This window comes from Bacillus rossius, chromosome 5, assembly GCF_032445375.1.
Source record: "Bacillus rossius redtenbacheri isolate Brsri chromosome 5, Brsri_v3, whole genome shotgun sequence".
Lineage (NCBI taxonomy): Eukaryota > Metazoa > Arthropoda > Insecta > Phasmatodea > Bacillidae > Bacillus > Bacillus rossius.
The window spans coordinates 60,291,361-60,309,602 of record NC_086333.1 but is presented as its reverse complement, the minus strand read 5'-3'; the positions used below and the strand labels follow the sequence as shown (position 1 = coordinate 60,309,602).

The following is an 18,242-nucleotide window of genomic DNA, read 5'->3' as shown; positions in this document are numbered from 1 at the left end:
TCGTGAGATAGAACCTTATAAAATAATGACTAAATAATTCTGATACAAAAAACTACATTACTAGGAGTGACAAAGCTGGACAATATTACATCCATGAATTAATTAATTAATTTATTTATTTATTTTATTTATTTAAATTTGTTACATGCCCACCGACAGTCTTGGGACTTTAGAGGTGGGCACGACACAAAACAAGTACAACACAAAACAAGTAAAAACAAACACTATCACAATAAATAGAGACAGCACAGGATAAACACAAAACAAGAAAACAGAAATGATATAAATACCAAAAGGACAAGATAACATGACACATTACCTAGCGAAATGTTAATTACATAATTATTAAACTATACACAAAATATATAAAAAAGTGGATAATACAAAATATAACATGTGAGTAGAGGACAAGTTAAGAGGATAAATTTTTAAGTTTAGATAATTGATTATTATTTTGATTCCTAACTAATCGGTATATTATGTAATTAAAGTTATGTAGAGTACAATATGTTTGGTATAAACGAGAATTAAATTGTGGTATTTTTAACCCAGTGGTTTCCAGGAGATAAGTCCAGTTAATTTTAGCGTTAAAACAATTTTCAACAAACAGAGAATCTAAATATACTCTACGTGCACCAAGAGGAGTTAATGCAGGTGAAGGAAGGTTTTTTAAGTTTATTAAATTAATTAATTTTGTTTGTATATTTTCTAGTTTATTTGCATCGGCCGACTTGATGTCATTCCAGATTACTGAACAATATTCTAATTTGGACCTTACTAAGGCAAAATACAGGGAGAGAATTGAGTCAGAATTGGTAGCATAAAAAGTAATAAATTTGATCATAGCAAGGGTTTTGCAGGAAGACATGTATAAATAGTTTACATGATTATGGAAAAATAATTTAGAATCTAAAATAACACCAAGATCCTTAATTGTTGAACATTTCGTGATTACAGAGTTTTCTAAAATATAATCAAAATTAAGTGGTTGATATTTCCTTGTAAAGGATATAACAAATGTTTTGTGTTTATTTAGTGTAACCAGATTAAATTTACACCAATTGTTTACTTGGGAAATGTCATTTTGTAATAAAATACAGTCATTCTGTGTTATTATATTCCTAAATATTTTTAGATCATCGGCAAAAAGTACTCCTGTAGAATGGTTGAGAATTTGAGGCAGGTCGTTTATATATAAATTAAAAAGAAGAGGCAATAATGTGCCTCCTTGAGGGACACCAGAAGAGATACTAAACAGGGAAGAATTGTGGTTATTAATTGTAACATAAAAACTTCTATTAGTTAAGTAATTAGAAAACCAGTTTGTAAAATTTTGAGTTAAACCAAAGTTAAATAATTTTTTAAGAAGTATAGAATGGTTCACAGTGTCAAAGGCCTTGGCTAAATCAAAATAACAGGCATCCACTTGCCCTCTGTTGGTAACCTCTCTGTGTATAGGATTTAAAAAAGTAAGCAAGTTAGTGGTGGTCGATAAACCTTTCCTAAAACCATGCTGACTGCTCGATAAACTGTTCTTAAGCTGGAAATTTAAAAATCTAACAATTATTTTTTCAAATATTTTAGAAAAACCATTGAGTAGAGAAATAGGCCTATAATTGTTAACATTCTGTTTAGAGCCTTTTTTGTGGATAGGTATCACCTGAGCAGTTTTCCATTTCTCCGGGAAAACAGAGGATTGTAAACTAAAATTAAAAATATGCAGCAAAAGAGGGACTAATAATTCAGAGCAGCCTTTTATAATGAAATTAGGTATGCCATCAGGACCCGTAGATTTGGATGATTTCAACTATTTTATGCCCCATAATACTTAACATTCTGAGATTGTGGGCACAGGAATAGATAGTAAATGTATATTGTTTGTCACAGGTTGTTGGATACATGTAGAAGGTTCGTAGACACTGGAAAAATATTTAGCGTATCCATTGGCTAGTTCAGCGGGATCATTCGTAATAGTTCCATTAATTTTTAGAGAATGCTGTTCATAAAAGCCATCTTTCATTAGTTTGAAATTGAATGATATTGAATGATAATATATATAAATGAATAAATAAACAAACTAACTAACAAATAATTAATAAATCTATTAATAACAAGAGATTTAAAAAATATTATTTAATAAATAAAGGAATATATGTATAAAGGAATAAATAAAAAATGGATAAATATTAATAAATAAATCAACAACAAACAAATGAATGAATAATTAACTTATGAATAAATAAATAAATAAGTAATTCTAATTTTTTCAAATGAGGAATCTAGTCCGGATCACCTCAGTGGCCCCGCGGAATCATTGAGACACATCTACGAGGAACTCCTGCCTCCCCCTAGCCCTCTCACAATGGAGCCGGTGACAAACGGGCACTTGCGGCTCACCTATATTCCCGGAAGAGGACCGGTTGGAGCCGCGGAGGACGTGGATGGAGGTTGGGTCGCTGTCTGTGTTGCAAGGAATCATCTTGCCCTCTGCAGGCGTGAGGAACCACTCGGAGCGGGTCCTCATGCGGGCCGTCTGTCGCTCGTGGACCTGTGGGGGTAATAGGGACGGTCGCTGAGAGGGTGGCAGGCGACATCTCTCAAAAAAGGTGAAGGAAATACCAAACATCATCATGCTAGCTGAAGCGTCACACAGCACCCCTTAAAAGGCACTGTAAAATCCTTCGTTTATCTCCCTTACCTAACAAATGCAACATGTATCTGTATAAAACAGTAAGCATTGCTCTAACATCAGAACACTCTATGTTCTTAGCAACTCTATAGTTTTTTCTAGAATGATACCCAGTTAAAAGCTGCACGGTTATGCACAAACGTTTAAGGTGACAAGGACTTCCAGGATCATAGTGGGCTTCTAACCACTTGAATACTTACTCAGTGATCGTAAATTAAATTTAGTTAAATGTTTGGGACAGAATCCTCGCCAGCACAATGCATTATCTGCCCCTTCCACAAGGGATTCACATTTAGATGACGTGTGCAATAACGTATTTTAGAGTTTTTAATTTCAGAAACTTCATGCTAGTATTTTTTTTTTCTCTTTATCATTGGTCAGAATGTTAAAATTTCAAATAAAGTTTTCAAAATAATACTAATGATGTGTTATTTATATCCCCTCCCTTCCCTTCAGTTCTACGGAATGCAAAATTGGTTTTAAAGATAATTTTATTCTGTTACTTTATTTTAATTTTAATGCATATATTTAATAAAATCTAAATATGGTTTGTGTGATGTATTAAAAAAAGTACATTGTTTAGAAGTGCTTTACCTCTACCGTGAAAATGGATTACCATGAAATTGTCTATGAGCTAGCTCCCACATGTGCACCCATGCGTGGGTAAGTGTAATGACACAATGGTTTGGTAAAACCATAAACCTGTGGTCCTCAAGTAGGCACCTGGGCACACTGGTGCACCCTAGAAGATTTCCGTATGCACCCAGTTGTATTTCAGAGAAATAAATATAGCTACTCTTTCGTTCCATTTCATCACAGAGATACTGCTCTTTTTGTTAACACAGCATAATTATTGTTATGTGTTATTTGAATGATTCTACAGGTTTTCCTTAAACAGTGATTTAGTTCAGTATGGCGATGTAGTCACTATTTACTGTTTGTAAACAAGCCTGACTAAATTCAAGCTTTGGTTTATTTAATTTTTTTATTGCATTTTTTTTCTTATATTTGACTTAATAATGAAAACATATTTCTCAGAAATTTGTATGTGGTGAGCTTCAATTATTTGTAGGATTAAAAATGTACCCTGACTTAAAAAAAAAATTGAAAACCACTGCCATAGACTAATAATGGATATGCGCTGAATCTAGTCCTCTTCACACAGGCCAACATCGGCGTACAATTTTCCGAACCAACTGCCAAATTCAGCTGACGTGAACAGAACATCCAAGAGATGCATTTTCCTTTAAAATTATAAAATGTGAAGCAGTAATTTGATGCAGAACATATTTAAAAACATTTTGTAATAAAACATTCACCGCATTAAAACTTTTGGACATACAAAGTGCTGCGAGATTTTATAATAACCCCCGCAGCATTCCAAATGTGTCAGCCACAAACACACGTTTTTGACAGCTGTGTTGGCAAATTAGCCGGTCAGAGCCCAAGCATCTTCTCCTCCGCAGCTTGTGTGTGCTGAATGTGTATGTTTGAAGCAGAGCAGGGGCGTAACAAGGGGGGGGGGGGGTTTAGGTGTTCAAACCCCCCCCCCCTTAGCACCAAATCTTTAACTAATTTCTTATTCATCACTCAAATTTCATATTAAAATTAATAAAATTTTTACCATTACAATATTTAAATATAAGTACCGGAAACTGCTAAAATAGCACTATAATACACCTTAAAATCCAAATTTTCCCAGGGTAGGACTCCCGGATCCCCTGCTTTAATATGTGGGGCCATGCTTTTTAACACCCCCCATACACAAATTCTGGCTACGCCACTGAAGCAGAGTCTCTACGGACTGCGCCGTGTACGGCCGAGCTCACCTGCGGCAGGTAGGACAGGCTCTTGGTGCTCTCTGCGTAGTGGTTGACGGCGCGCAGCTCCTCCAATGTCATGTGGTGGCTGGTGGTCGCACTGCTCGACGACGACTTGCTCGAGCCCTGCCGGCACGGTGCAACCCTCGGCTGATACTCCCCACCGTCAACACATGTGAAACAACGCTCCAACTGGGACCGCGAGTGGAATGCAAGAAACGGCAGGACACGGGAGGGCCATCGCTAAAAAACTGAGCGTTGCTTGAAGCATGTCTTCTACTGGAAAATGGTTTTAAAGTAATTCCCACACTAATGAATCAAAATCACTTTTTACAGATCCTGTCTTGCTGAACTAACAAATCATTTATAAATGTAAATAAACTGTAAATAAATGGCTAGCACAATGCAGAATTTATATGAGCCTTAACTATGTTAGAATTTTAAGTTTATATGATGAACATGTCTTAAACAGTACTTGTTTGGTTATAAACCAGGCAATGAGTCCACAATACACCACGTGAAGGAGAATCTTAAAGGTATACTCTGCTTGCTATATCATAGATGACGTACACCACAGCTATGCACAATCCACACCGAAAATTATTTAAATTATTCTAAGTCCTATTTTCACCCCCCCCCCCCCTTACCCCCCACAATTATATGGGGTTTCCACAGATCTTTAATACATTCTAGCTCATAGACACTTTTGAATAGCAAGGGGAGCTTCGCCCCATACAATTTCCCCGGGGCGAATCACAAGCAAAACTTTCCTTCGCATAACTGCCAAATAATGGTGTTACCTTCAGGTAGCTGCTACAACCACAACCACGTCTGTCGTGACAGTGTTCTGCCGTGCCAGATGGCGAGATGCTATGAGACAGCAAGTGATGGCAGCTTGAAAGAAAGCTGCCATCACTAGAGCTGTTAAAAACTGATCGCTATTTCTAATGACATTGATAGAGCATACTGATGATGATAATTCTGAGGTAAGAATTACTTTTGAGTGGCAATCTAATTTTTCTGATGCCTTTGCATTACATCTAGGGAGGGGTACCCACGGTGACCATGCTAACGTGTCACTTTCATGCGACGAGCATCCTAGGTATATCCCAACGACTCAAATTATTGAGCACTGAATCAGTACCCAAATGGTTTGGAGCTCAATGTAATCTTAAGAGGTCCCATCATCTTAAGTGTCCATGTATAACCATGTACTGCAAAATGCTATCAAAACAAAAAAAGTACCTACGTTAGGTTCGAAGTGGTTGGAACTGTAACCATATCCCAACTTGTCGAGACTGTACACTCTTGCCCACTCTTAACCTCACAGAATGAGCTGTTTTGCTGTCTAGTTGTCCAAACTTGAAGAGGTGAAAGAGAGAACAAAATGTAAGTGTTCATCCACTGCACACATACACACACACATTCACATCCTTTTTGGCAGCCACCTTGGTTTTAAGTGTAAACAAACTTCTAGGTTATAACGAGGACCAGGTAGTTGGAGAAAATTTTACAAATCAAAAATTATATGAAGGAAATACTTACTGGCTTTATTTTAGAAACATGTAAACAAAAACAATTTTTTGATTAAAAATAAAAAAATGTTTTAACCCTTTGAGGCACACAGAAATATATTAAAAATTAATTAGAATCTATTGTGTAACTTTTAGCAGACGTGGCGGAAGGAAAAATTAAAGCAGCCAATGTTGCTTGTTCTTGTCAGGATCGCCAGATAGCAGCACAAGGCTTACTCACGCGAGGTATTTCGGCAATACCACTGAAACATTGCGAATAGTAACATTTTTTTCAAAGTGGTATCGTAGAAAAGCCACTACAAAACAAAGGGTTAACTGAAATAAAATGTTACAGGAACGGCTGGGGGGATAACCAGAGAGATGACTGAAGACTGGCCAACTCGTATTAGAGCTCGGCCAAAGGGAGGGACAACATCTCGGTTGGTTCGGGAGAGAGGGGTCACAGCACAGAGGGACAGCGAGCGTTCCCCCGGAACCTCCCACCTTGAACAGGCCGTTCTCCTCGAGGCTGATGGACAGGCGGGTGTAGCTCTCCAGCAGGTTGTTCTCCGGGATGATGCCCAGCGAGGTGCTCGGCCCCGCGTCGTAGCCCTCGGGCACGTGGATGAGGGCGGGGGTGGACTGGCTCTCCTCCTGGTGCGACATGGCTGCGAACAGGCGAGTCCCCCGTCGCGACTTCCGCCAGTTTCCTCTTTCCTAGGAGTTTGTACTCAAGGAAGAATATCAAATACCGCGAAAGGTCTTTCATCCGTTACATTGGGATGTGCCGGATTATTGAACGTCAGTATAGTTTGAATGGAAAAACAAAAAAATAATAATAATAAACACATACAGGACTATTGTATTTAAAATGTAGTAATAAGATAAAATCTTTATGAAAAGAATGCTCATGAAATGTAATCCACTGAAATGAAAACCAACAGTAACAATTACCTCTGGGCAAACTAGAAACACCGGCAATGCAGTAATGTGACCTGACAGCCAAGGTCAACAGCTGGAATCCACTTGTAAACATGTGAATACGAGCAGTAAGACTGGTGCCAGATTGCAGAAATGTACTGAGCTATAGAACGCACTCTGCTGTCTTCAAATCATGAAGTTAGCAGAATCTAAATCTCAAAACATGATACTCAGTTCCAATAGTGCAATAGAGAAGTGTTTGTCCATAACTACCCAAACACATTTTTCTCTCATTACCTAAATGATTTTATAAACATCTAGAAGCTTGAACAGTTAGGTATTGCTCTCATAGTTTGTGAACACAGACATGTAGCTCTAAGGAAATACATTTATCCTATACTGTGAATTTGAGGATTTAAATTTTCACTGTAATTAGTAATTTCTCATGACGTTTCCAAGAATTCTCTGAGCCCTTTCGAATTCCCTTGACTAGTGGCGGCCTTAAGACTCCGCAGAGCCCTACCTGGAACTTATATTTTGACGCTGGTTTTACTCATTTATCTTAGGATGTTTTAATCTTTCCTGATAAATTTATCCTCGTGTCCATTTTATAAATGTTCAAGATCACTTTTCCAATATAATCAAATTATTGTTCATGGCAATAGAATGTTTGAAAGTTTTCCCAATACGAAATCATGAATTGAAATAGGTATTGACCAGCACATTCGCCTGAAGCAAACCTTACTACTCTCCCCATCTGTCATGCACAAGTCTACCCCATTTGCCGTGCGCAAGTCTCAGGTTGGCGATGGGTAGAGAGCAGATTACTCAAGTCTAAACCAGTGGTTTCAACCCTTTTTCAATCAAACACCAATTTTTTCCTCAGCTGCACTGTATTATACAGACGGTAAGGTAACCTCAAAGCCATTTGGATGAATGTTTACTACACTTTGTTTGTCGCTATTTCACACTGTAACAAAAGTTACCTAAATCAAATTATTTGCATTCAAATAAAAGATGTTTTTCATTAATACCTTAGATCTGCTAACCAATATTTTTCAAAGTATGTAAAACACTCTTCTCAAACTAAAAAGTTGTAATAAAAAATTGTACAACATTAAGTAATACAATAATTAAAATTTTAACATTAACATTATTATTTATGTTTAATAAGTCAAAACTAATTTACAAGAATAATGTTTTTTAATATTTTTAACCTTTACTTTTTGTTGATTGAAACAAACTAATGTTTAACTTCTTGCATTAGTTATAAAATGCTTCCAAGAGACATGAACAGTAAGAAAAATGCCATCAAGCATCTTTCTCAGACATAGTTCACCTTGTACTGCTGAAACATTGACATGGGCCGTAAGTGGCCTGCAAATAAGTTAAAAAAAAATTTAAAAAAAATTACTTAAAATGTTGATAAAAATATTGAATTTTCAATTCAAATTCAACTTTTTTTAATACTTGCAGACTCTTATACAACACATACACTGGTCTATTTGTGTAGTATATATCTACTACCCTGAGAAACATTCCCAACAATTGTGTGCTTTGATAGAGGCAATAATTTAAGTCAACAAATATTGCCAACATAAAACTTCTCTAAAAAAAAGTTCACTAAAAATTCTCTTAAACATAATATTTGTACAAGGAAATATAAAATAGATTCTTCCCGACAAAGTACTTACTTCGTATTTAAGGTTTTGGTTTTTAAATTGGGAGCGTAGGAAATAATGATGATTAATCTGTTAATATATTAACTACTGAACTACTAGTCACTTTAAAATAAGTTAATAAAATATAATAACCATGCAACTAAGGCTACTTCGTACACAATACAATACTCTATAAAACTAACATTACACAGCAATTTTTTTTTTTTTAATTATTGTTGCTAGAAATAGAATTGTAACAAAAATAAAATGAGTACATGACAATGTTGCCAGTACTTCAGGCAGTACTACACAAACAGTAGCAAGCCGGAAAAAAGAAATCTGCACACTTTGGGCAGTGATGCACAATGTACAAAATAGCTAAAATATCAGTCAGCACTGCTTCCAAACAGGCTCAGCCATGCAAAAAATTCCCTTTAGCTGATGATCGGTAACATTAGCCATGGTCACTTCTGAATACATATTAGCACATGCACACTGCTCACGCCACTGATCATATGCTATTTACTTACCTGCTGTATCACGAGCATCTGCTTAAAACATCCCAAAGATGTTATCACTTGGAATCCCTACAGTAATATGATGTGGATTTCATGCAAGCACCTTCGCAGATCTTTGGATGGTTATCATGTGATGATAATTTATCTTGAGAAATGCGAGGGAAACACACCAAATTTAATTACATGTATATATATTCAAAACACCTCAAATAATGATGTAAAATTTTCCTGGGTGAGAATCAAAGCACGTAGTACACCTAGCCTCCCTGACAGACCGTAAACCCTAAGACCTCTGTTTTGGACACCCATGCGGAGAAGTACACACGAAGAGCCAAGAAGGGGGTCAAAGCCGGGAAACTCACCTTCTAGGTTGAAATTTAGTCCCCACCGCTCGCACTCATACTGCAGCCATGTCTTTTCTGCTTCGAGCGATAGCTGCCCTGTTACGGAACCACAAACCAATTACACAGCGCCAACTCCGCTTTGCTGTACTGCCTCTCCCACGGTTTCAGCACACACAAAAAAAAATACATTCATTAATATACTTGGAGATCAATTTAAATAATACTCAGTAAAAAAAATACAAAATATAACTGTAGTTTTTAGCCCTGAGGTGGAAAACAAGAAAGCATAAAAAAATATACAGAAAATTTGTTTTTTCTAAATATTAGACTACGACATGTGAATGATGAATTCGTTTATGCAGGAAGAAGACCTTAAGGAAGACCAATAAGAAGGTGGGGAGAGCGGAGAAGACTGGAACAGAGTGAAGGACAGAGGAAGATGGAGGCATTTTACTTTGCAGACCCGGCCGCAGGCTGGAAGCAGTTTATGATGCTCATGATGCTTATGCTTATGATGATGATGATGATGATGATAATGGATGATTGATAATGATTTGATTGGTGATGGATGATGATGATGATGGATGATTGATAATGATTTTATTGGTGATGGATGATGATGATGATGATGATGATGATGATGATGATGATGATGATGATGATAATGATGATGATGATGATGATGATGATAAGATGATAAGATTTCCATATAATAAATTTTCCTTGTTACATCACAAAGACAGAAATGTGGCAAATAATGCATACAAATTCATTATTGGCTTCATGCATCATGCTTTGTTAGGAATTGTGTAAAGTGAATATTACTGTGAATTTGGTGAGTTGTCACATGCATTAGTACACTATCGTGAAAAAACAAATATATATAATAGCAAATTATAGCTGAAAAGTATCTGATTCATTCAAAGCACAGGCATCTTCATTCAAGTTGTTTATGCACAGACTCCCACGGCTGTTGCATGTCTAACTGGCAGTGGTTGTAAGCACTGCAGTGTGACAAGTGAATGTGAATAAGACATGTTCATGTCCCACGTACAGAGCCATCGAGATAAATAAAGAGAACAAGGGCAAATAATTTTGTCAACCTCCTTTCCAACACACATTATTATTAATGTATAATGTTTCACACAGTCAAAAAAAATTTAAGCCAAAAAAGTTACCATGGCCATGATTGCAAACGTAATATGGAAAAATTTGCATAACTTGTGAGATCTCCAAATGAATTTTATAAACAGAATTGTAAGTTTGATTTACTTTCAGGGTTAACACACACATAAAAAATATTTTGGCACTAAACCGGCATTCCCCGCCTTCTCGATGCTTTAAACCAAGATTCATAGGCTGCGAGTCAGTACCGAGGTAGTCTGGACAACAGGAATCATTTCAAGCTTTTCTGCGCATAAGCAAACACATAAAACCTTATCTTCACCTGCAACACATCCCAAGACTTCACACATGGGCACAGTACGAATACGCAATACCTTTATCGACAAATGAGCTGACAGAGAGGCTGAACCACATAGCTACTAGGCATTCCAAACTCACTAACTTCTGACTCACATGGTGTTGTTTCAACTCGGCTAACCCCAGAAAAAATCAAACCTAAAAAGTAGCTTGCAGTTACATTTTCTTTGCCTCTTGGCTGCCATTGACAATATAATTTTTACCATATGGGGAAAAACATATTTTGAGTGTTTCAAGAAACATAATTTTTAATAAAAAAAAATTAACTCGATTAAAAGATTGGTCTTTTTTTTTTTGCGGCTGGGGCAGCTTGGAAACTAGGGTATATCGTACATTCAACAATTTTATGTTGAATTTAATATCAACCAGTTTATTGAGTTTTTGAGATTTTAAAATGGGGTGCAACTTAAATAAAATTGGTTCATCTTACTTTTGCAGGCTTTAGTACAACCTTTGCACAGAACATGTTAGGTGGTGCAGAGGCTAGGCCTATGCTAAGCTTCAACTAAGCGAATTAATCAAATCTTTTAATATTAAATTTGATTTCACCAGGAAATTTTATAGTTTTATTTGAAGGTTTGGGTGTGATGCAAAGCTTCACATCTGATGTGAAGCTTCACATTTGTTGCAAAGCTTTAAACATTGGAAACCTAAAATTAACTTATAAAAATATTGTTTTTTTTTATTGTATATGATTTACTTAAATAAAGTTGGTTACTTCTAACAATCAAAAGGTGGCACTCCGTTTCCTTTTATGAATGCTCACTATTCATATTATGTATGGTTATTCTATAATTTTTATTGAATGATGTAATACATAAGACCCAATTGGTTAATCAATCAGTACTAACATTGCAAACTTAAAATTATTTTTTAATTTAATCCTATTTTATAAAATAAGCATAATACAGCTTCAATGAGAACAATATTCATGATTCATTTGACTTCCTTAATATTTTAAACATTTTATTTGATATTAACTTTGCATCAAAAAACTAGTATTAGCACAGACCTAATGGAGGAGTTAGTAAACTACTTTAAATATCTAACAATCACCTTAGAAATATTATTAAACTGAAGTGCATCCTATACTCAAGACAAACTGTTTCTTTTAGAGAAACAAAGGATAAAAGAGGTAATTCTATTAGAATTGTTGGTGTCTTATATTCCAGTAAATGCGGAATAAGAGAACACTTTTCAAGTAATTGGCAGCATTTATCAAATGGGGTTTATGTTTCATGTTGACACAGGAATCAACGCATCTGTAACCTCAAAATTTTAAAATTTATTTCCTTTAGCTACAAAAATTTGCAAAATAAGAATGGCATTATACTAAATTCAATAAAAATTTGGAGAGCTTTAAGTTTCTTCTTATTGTAAGGAGTCTACAGTTAGTTTTTGTGTCTTGTCAGGGTTTATTTTATCATAGTTTCTTTTTTTCTACATTGAAGAACTAAAACCATAGTCGAAACTGATTTATCTTCAACTTTTTTTTTTTATAAAATTGCTACCCGACAAACAAATTGATTTAAGTGAAAATACTTATACTTGGGTAGGTTTGATTCTAAAAACCACCCATAAATTTTTTTTTGACAAATTAAAGTCAGATTAAATTCTTAACTGTAGACTTAACACTCCTTGCTTTTCCATATATGAACCTTACCACTTCACTAAAGCAAAACTTCCCACTTCTAAAATAAAAAATATACTTTACGTATTCTAGCATTTATTTTACCCTCCATTACTTACCCTCACCGTTTTCTTCCATTACATCAACCTCATCCTGCCTGTCTTAACATATGTGTAACATAATCAAATAGTATGTTGATTTTACAGAAAATACAAAATTATTTTTGGCAACTATTCAATTATATTAAACTATATTTTTCAACTTAAGTAAAACACTCTATATATTAATTATTTAACAGATGGATTTTTTTTCTCATGACATGTTAAGTCAACTGCACTCAAAACATTTCAAAGTTAAAGGTCTTTGAAAATCTTGCAATGACCTTTGATTGAAAAATTTACTTAACTTACTAATATCCAATTAATCTAAGATTATGACTCACCAAAGAAAATTAGTTTAATTTTGATTCTAGGTGAAAAATTCTACAACAAAGAGATGTTAATGCAGCAAATCAATTGTATCTTGGATTTCATTTTTTATGAATAAATAAATCCTTGATTTAAAGTGTACACATAATTAGAAATATATCACATATATCACCAAAAAAAATTATAAAAATAAATAAAAATTGCAAAAAAAAATGGAAATTACTGAAATTATAAAAAAAAAAATTAAAAATTATGTGTGTTTCATAGTGTGCAGCTAACCATAATGGTACAAGGAAGAATGCTGAAAGTCTGTCAGAATGTGTAGCCAAAGTAGTCATACCTACATCACATATATAGCTACAGTTCTATAGCACCATTACATTTTAGCTCAAAAAATACTTCTTTGTTCTACAATCATTCCATTCTTTCCCTTGTCCCAACAGATGACCTAGCTTGTCAGTGATGCTCTTTTCCTGTGGTTGTCTCCTTTAACACAGCTAGTCTATTACGGTAATCACTGATTAAAAATGAGGGATGTGATAATACTGCTACTCTTTAATGAAACAAAAATTGAATGACAGAGAAACTTCATTAAAATGAAAATAAAAAACTAATCGCATCTACTCCTTCCAGCGAAATAATGCACTTGCAAAGGGCGTCGTCTTGCCACATAACTTTTTTATTAATGTTCCCCTCTAAATAAAAATTTTCAGAATTGTGCGTTTAATTTTTCATAGGATATGAAATCAAAACACATAAAACTAATGTAATATGACTTAAATACAGAATATTTTCTAAGTCTACTCAGTTAACTGATCACACAGTAAAGAAAGAAAGAAAAATTATGAAAAATCACAAAGTAAATGGCACAGTCATTCATAATGCACTTTATTTTTCAGATAAAAAAATTATGAAAATATGTAAGACTGGAATGAAAAGCAAATATAACTACACTTGTGAGAATGGCCAATTTTTAGCTGGTTTTGAAGTAATTTACCTTTCAATCAAAGTGATTTCATATCTGTGTGTGTTAAAAACTTAAGTCCTCTTATAATCGAAATTAACTTACATTTGTGATCTCCTTTCTATTCCATGTCTGCCTTACATTTGAAGTTGGTTTTTATATGAGGTTCACTCACTGGAGGTCATTTTGTATTTTAGGTAGTCTTATAATCAAAATGGTGTTATATGGTAATCACAATCATTTTATATTTGAGGCCGTATTACATTTGTCACCCTACATTTGATTATTTTACTTTTGTCACCCTAAAATTCATTATTTTACATTTTAGGGCATCTGATATCTGAGGTCATCCTATACGACAGTAGATATTATACTTTCATAAAAACTGTAATTAATACTTTTAAAAAACATTTAAATTTCTTTGTTAGAAAAGAAAGCCAAATAATATTCACACAACCCTACTACATGTTTGTATTTTCCTGTTCAGAAAATTAATTTATGAACAAATGTGAAGATAAGCTATGTTGTTACAATATTTGGGCAGAACATTTACACAAAAATAACGATTTATTGCACCTAAATGCTGGACTGCAAATGAGTTGCAAAAACATTCAGTTTTCAGAGCTTTTCTGATAACAGAATTTCAGATGAGAAGTTGTGGACCTGTAAATAATCTTATTTTGAGATTTTTTTTTAATCGAAGCTATTATTAAAAACATTTAAAAAAAAGCACTATTTTAAGTAATGAGTAGTTACATACTTTTGCCCTACGCTATAGCCATTAACTTAAGGCTCAACAATTGGGGTGTTGTTTCATTTCGTGCCCTCCAATAACCAACCCAGAAAAAGTATTTTATATAACCCTAACATTAAGTAAAATTAAATAAACAAAATTTGCGGCGTAATAGTTTAATTGACGATACTAATAATGATGACGCAGCTGTGCTACTTTGAATCTTCAGGCCGATAAAGAGGCGAGACCAAGAGGTAAGTGTTAGCCGTGCTCCTATTAGTAACGGTAGATGTCAGTGAGCAATGTGTTTTCGTCCACGCGTGAATCACCATTGAGGCTTCAGCATGCCTCACAACACCAAATGCAAATAAAGTATGAAATTACCACGCTATGGAATGGAATCATGTTCTATGTCACACAGTTAGTTACGCACAGACAGAATCTACATAATTACAGTGGGTAGCCAACCATGCACGATACCGACTCTGTCTTCAAAAACAGAGTCATGCCGGGAAGTGGTATAAAACCCTAGTGCAAATGTGGTGCCTCAGTGATTTCAGGTACAAAGGACCCATTGCATATTAAACCTTTTTCAGTATCGTATAGGCTTAGTACTAAGATCACTTAAATGTAGACTTTTACCAAAAGTGTTGGTTACGTACTGCTGAAAATAATCATACAACACTGGTTGTTCAATGTTTTTAGTAAATATTCACATAAGCCTACGCAAATCAAACATATTAAAATATGTATTCATGTTAACATTAGATATTGAAACAAAGCATTTAAAGCTATTCCAAAAAAATATTTGACCTAGGGAGACTATGAATGAGTGCACTCAGGTGCCTTTGGTCATAGAAAATCTGATAAAGTAGTATCAAGGAAGTAAGACTTAAGAAAGAACTACGGGAAGTTAGTGTTTGGAAGATTTGACGTGAATATCAAGTCATGGGCAATTTCAGTCACATGAAGAAATATTTATTTTTTAGGCAATCAGTTATAATTTTCATTAGTAATTATAATAATTATAGTATTATAACCTTGCACGAAAATCATTTTATATTTGTTGAAAAGTCTTAAAAATTATTTAGTTCTATATGAAAAAAAAAGGGTGTATATTTCCTAGTTTTCGTATTTTTTGCACTTACTGATATAAATGTTACTTATGTTTATTCAGGCACAGAATAATTTTTTTTTCACAGTAAATTATTTAAGCCCTTTCTATTTTAGATACGGTACAGAATGACAATGACTGAATACTTTTTGTTGTTGGCTGAATCTGTTGAAAGTAAATCTTCCCCTATATGCCATACTTAAACAAAAATGTTTAAAAGATGGTTTTGGGCTTGAAAGATAGAGTGGCCAATTTGGCGAGAGATTCTTCCCAAGTCCTACTGTACAGGCAGGTTCTGGCTTCTCACCGGAGAAACAAGCCTAAGGCACCACAACCAGAACGACAAGCGACAAACATCTGCATGTTCTTAGAATGATTCTCACAATGGGGAAGACCAATTCATAATATGCTGGACATTCGCCATTTCTGGTTCATTATGGTTGTCCCAGTAGTTTATATTTTTATATTGTGCGTCCAGGATAAAGCTGTGGAATAGAGGACAGCACTGCAACTACAAGAAACACTACATTCAAACAGTAATCAAAGGGATGCAGCAAAGCAAGCAAAACAGGATTTAACACAGGTGCATTTCAATAAGGATTACAAAAGAAATATAATAAAATTGGCAGCACAGGCTTGGTACACACATGAACTATATGAAAAAAATTATTTCCAAACAATTAATTACCTTTCCAAGAAAAACTCAAGACATACAGCTTAATTTTTTGTCACCAGCCCAAAATTAAACACGTTAAGTAAACTTAAAATGACGAGATTACCTTTATTAACAATGGGAATGTGGAATGGGTATGTTCCACTGCCTAGCAAATGTCAACAAAAATGACAATGACATGTGTTCAGGCTGTCCTGTTATTTTCTTCACTCATACAATGAAATTGAATAGATGCATTACAATACTTGTGATACTTACATCACCACTGCCATCAAACTTTGAAGTTAATTCATTACATTAGAGTGCTAAGTGGTTCTTTCAGTAAGCTTAATTAAGATGTACAAAAAGGGGGACAAACAATTGATAAAACTTAAAAAGATCTTAACACACTAAACAGAGCAACATTTTTATCTGATGAGATGACGGTTCGTTTCTCGTAATGTAACAAAATTTAAAAACAGTAAAACTTGCTTAAGACGTTACAACATTATACGTTTTCCCGCTTATTAAGTTCACAAAATTGTTCCCTTGATCACTTCCATGTATCCCTATGGTAATTTTTCCCGTTCATAACATTTGCATTCAACGTCTGTGGAAAAAATAAAATAATGTTTATCTTTAAACTTTTAAACTCTATTTATTGGTCATTTTAAAAAAATTAACTTATTTCTGAACGATAACGAATTAATTTGAATTTGCACAAGACCATCGAAACCTTTGCCAGATGCCACACGCTGTTACAAGTGTATTTTTCAACCAATCATCTGCGTGTATTTGTATAGAGTGAGAGGCTGTTCCATCTGCACGCCATTTCCCCTATTCAAGGCAGAACATCTGACGAATTATAAACGTGCACTACCATCGAAACCTGTGCCAATTTTTATTCTCGACCAATCATGTGCTTGCATTCATATAGACTGAGAGGTTATTTCATCTGCCCGCATTTTTTCCTATTCGAGTTATAACACGTGAAAAATAAGCAGCAAATAATATTTACCACCAGCCATTACTAGTTTTTTAGGTTTGCAATCTTTTTAGGTGTGATTTTATGGTTATCAAGCATAATAAATTTTTAGTGTTGTGGCAAACAATGCATAATGGCATATACAAGTAGTGGAGGACCCATTAAACTGAAGGTGTTATCGTTTGAAGAAAAACTGAAAATAATATTAGAAGTTGATGAGAATCCTTTGAGACCAAGAGTGAATATGGCAAAAAAACTCAGGTTGCCACCATTTACTTTGACGGAATCATGATGAAGCAAGAGCAACTTTTGGTTAATAATGTTTCGTCAAAGTGTAAAAAAATGACGATTGGTAAATACAAAGAAGAAATTTTACTCTTGGCGTGGTTTAAATAACAGAGGGCACTTGGAATTCCAACGAACGCCCAATTTTAAGAGCGAAAGCTGTACAAATAGCACATAACCTAGGTGTTGAATTTCATGCTTCAAATGGCTGGCTCGACAGATTTAAGATAGAGTAGGAATTGTCTATAGAACTGTTAAGTGGGGAATCTGAGAGTGTGTGGGATGATACTGCCCAGAGTTGGATAAAAACTAATTGCCTTCAATTATAATTAGAGACCCGTGAAATTCGCGGGTTCAATGACCTCCAGGATAGACTCCAATATCCTCTACACACTCGGGCAAATGCCAACTGTTCATTGGCTGCTGACTTGTGAGTCGTCTCGACTGGGTGGCCTGTGATTCGACACTTCTATGAGTGAGGGTCTCTAATTGGCCCTCAGTC

At 34.8% G+C, this 18,242-nt stretch overlaps 1 protein-coding gene across 2 annotated transcripts in view; it reads right to left on the bottom strand.

Annotated features, from left to right (window-relative positions):
- Positions 1 to 18,242, bottom strand: part of LOC134531869 (uncharacterized) — a 73,387-nt gene that overhangs the window by 16,355 nt on the left and 38,790 nt on the right. The window contains exons 7-10 of one of the 2 annotated variants that reach the window (XM_063367872.1): positions 9,486 to 9,563; positions 6,528 to 6,691; positions 4,519 to 4,635; positions 2,398 to 2,548 (exon numbers count right to left, since the gene is read on the bottom strand). In XM_063367872.1, the coding sequence (XP_063223942.1) occupies positions 2,398 to 2,548; positions 4,519 to 4,635; positions 6,528 to 6,691; positions 9,486 to 9,563 (510 nt within the window). The remainder of the gene's footprint in view (positions 1 to 2,397; positions 2,549 to 4,518; positions 4,636 to 6,527; positions 6,692 to 9,485; positions 9,564 to 18,242) is intronic. The other variant, XM_063367873.1, reaches the window with a different exon arrangement.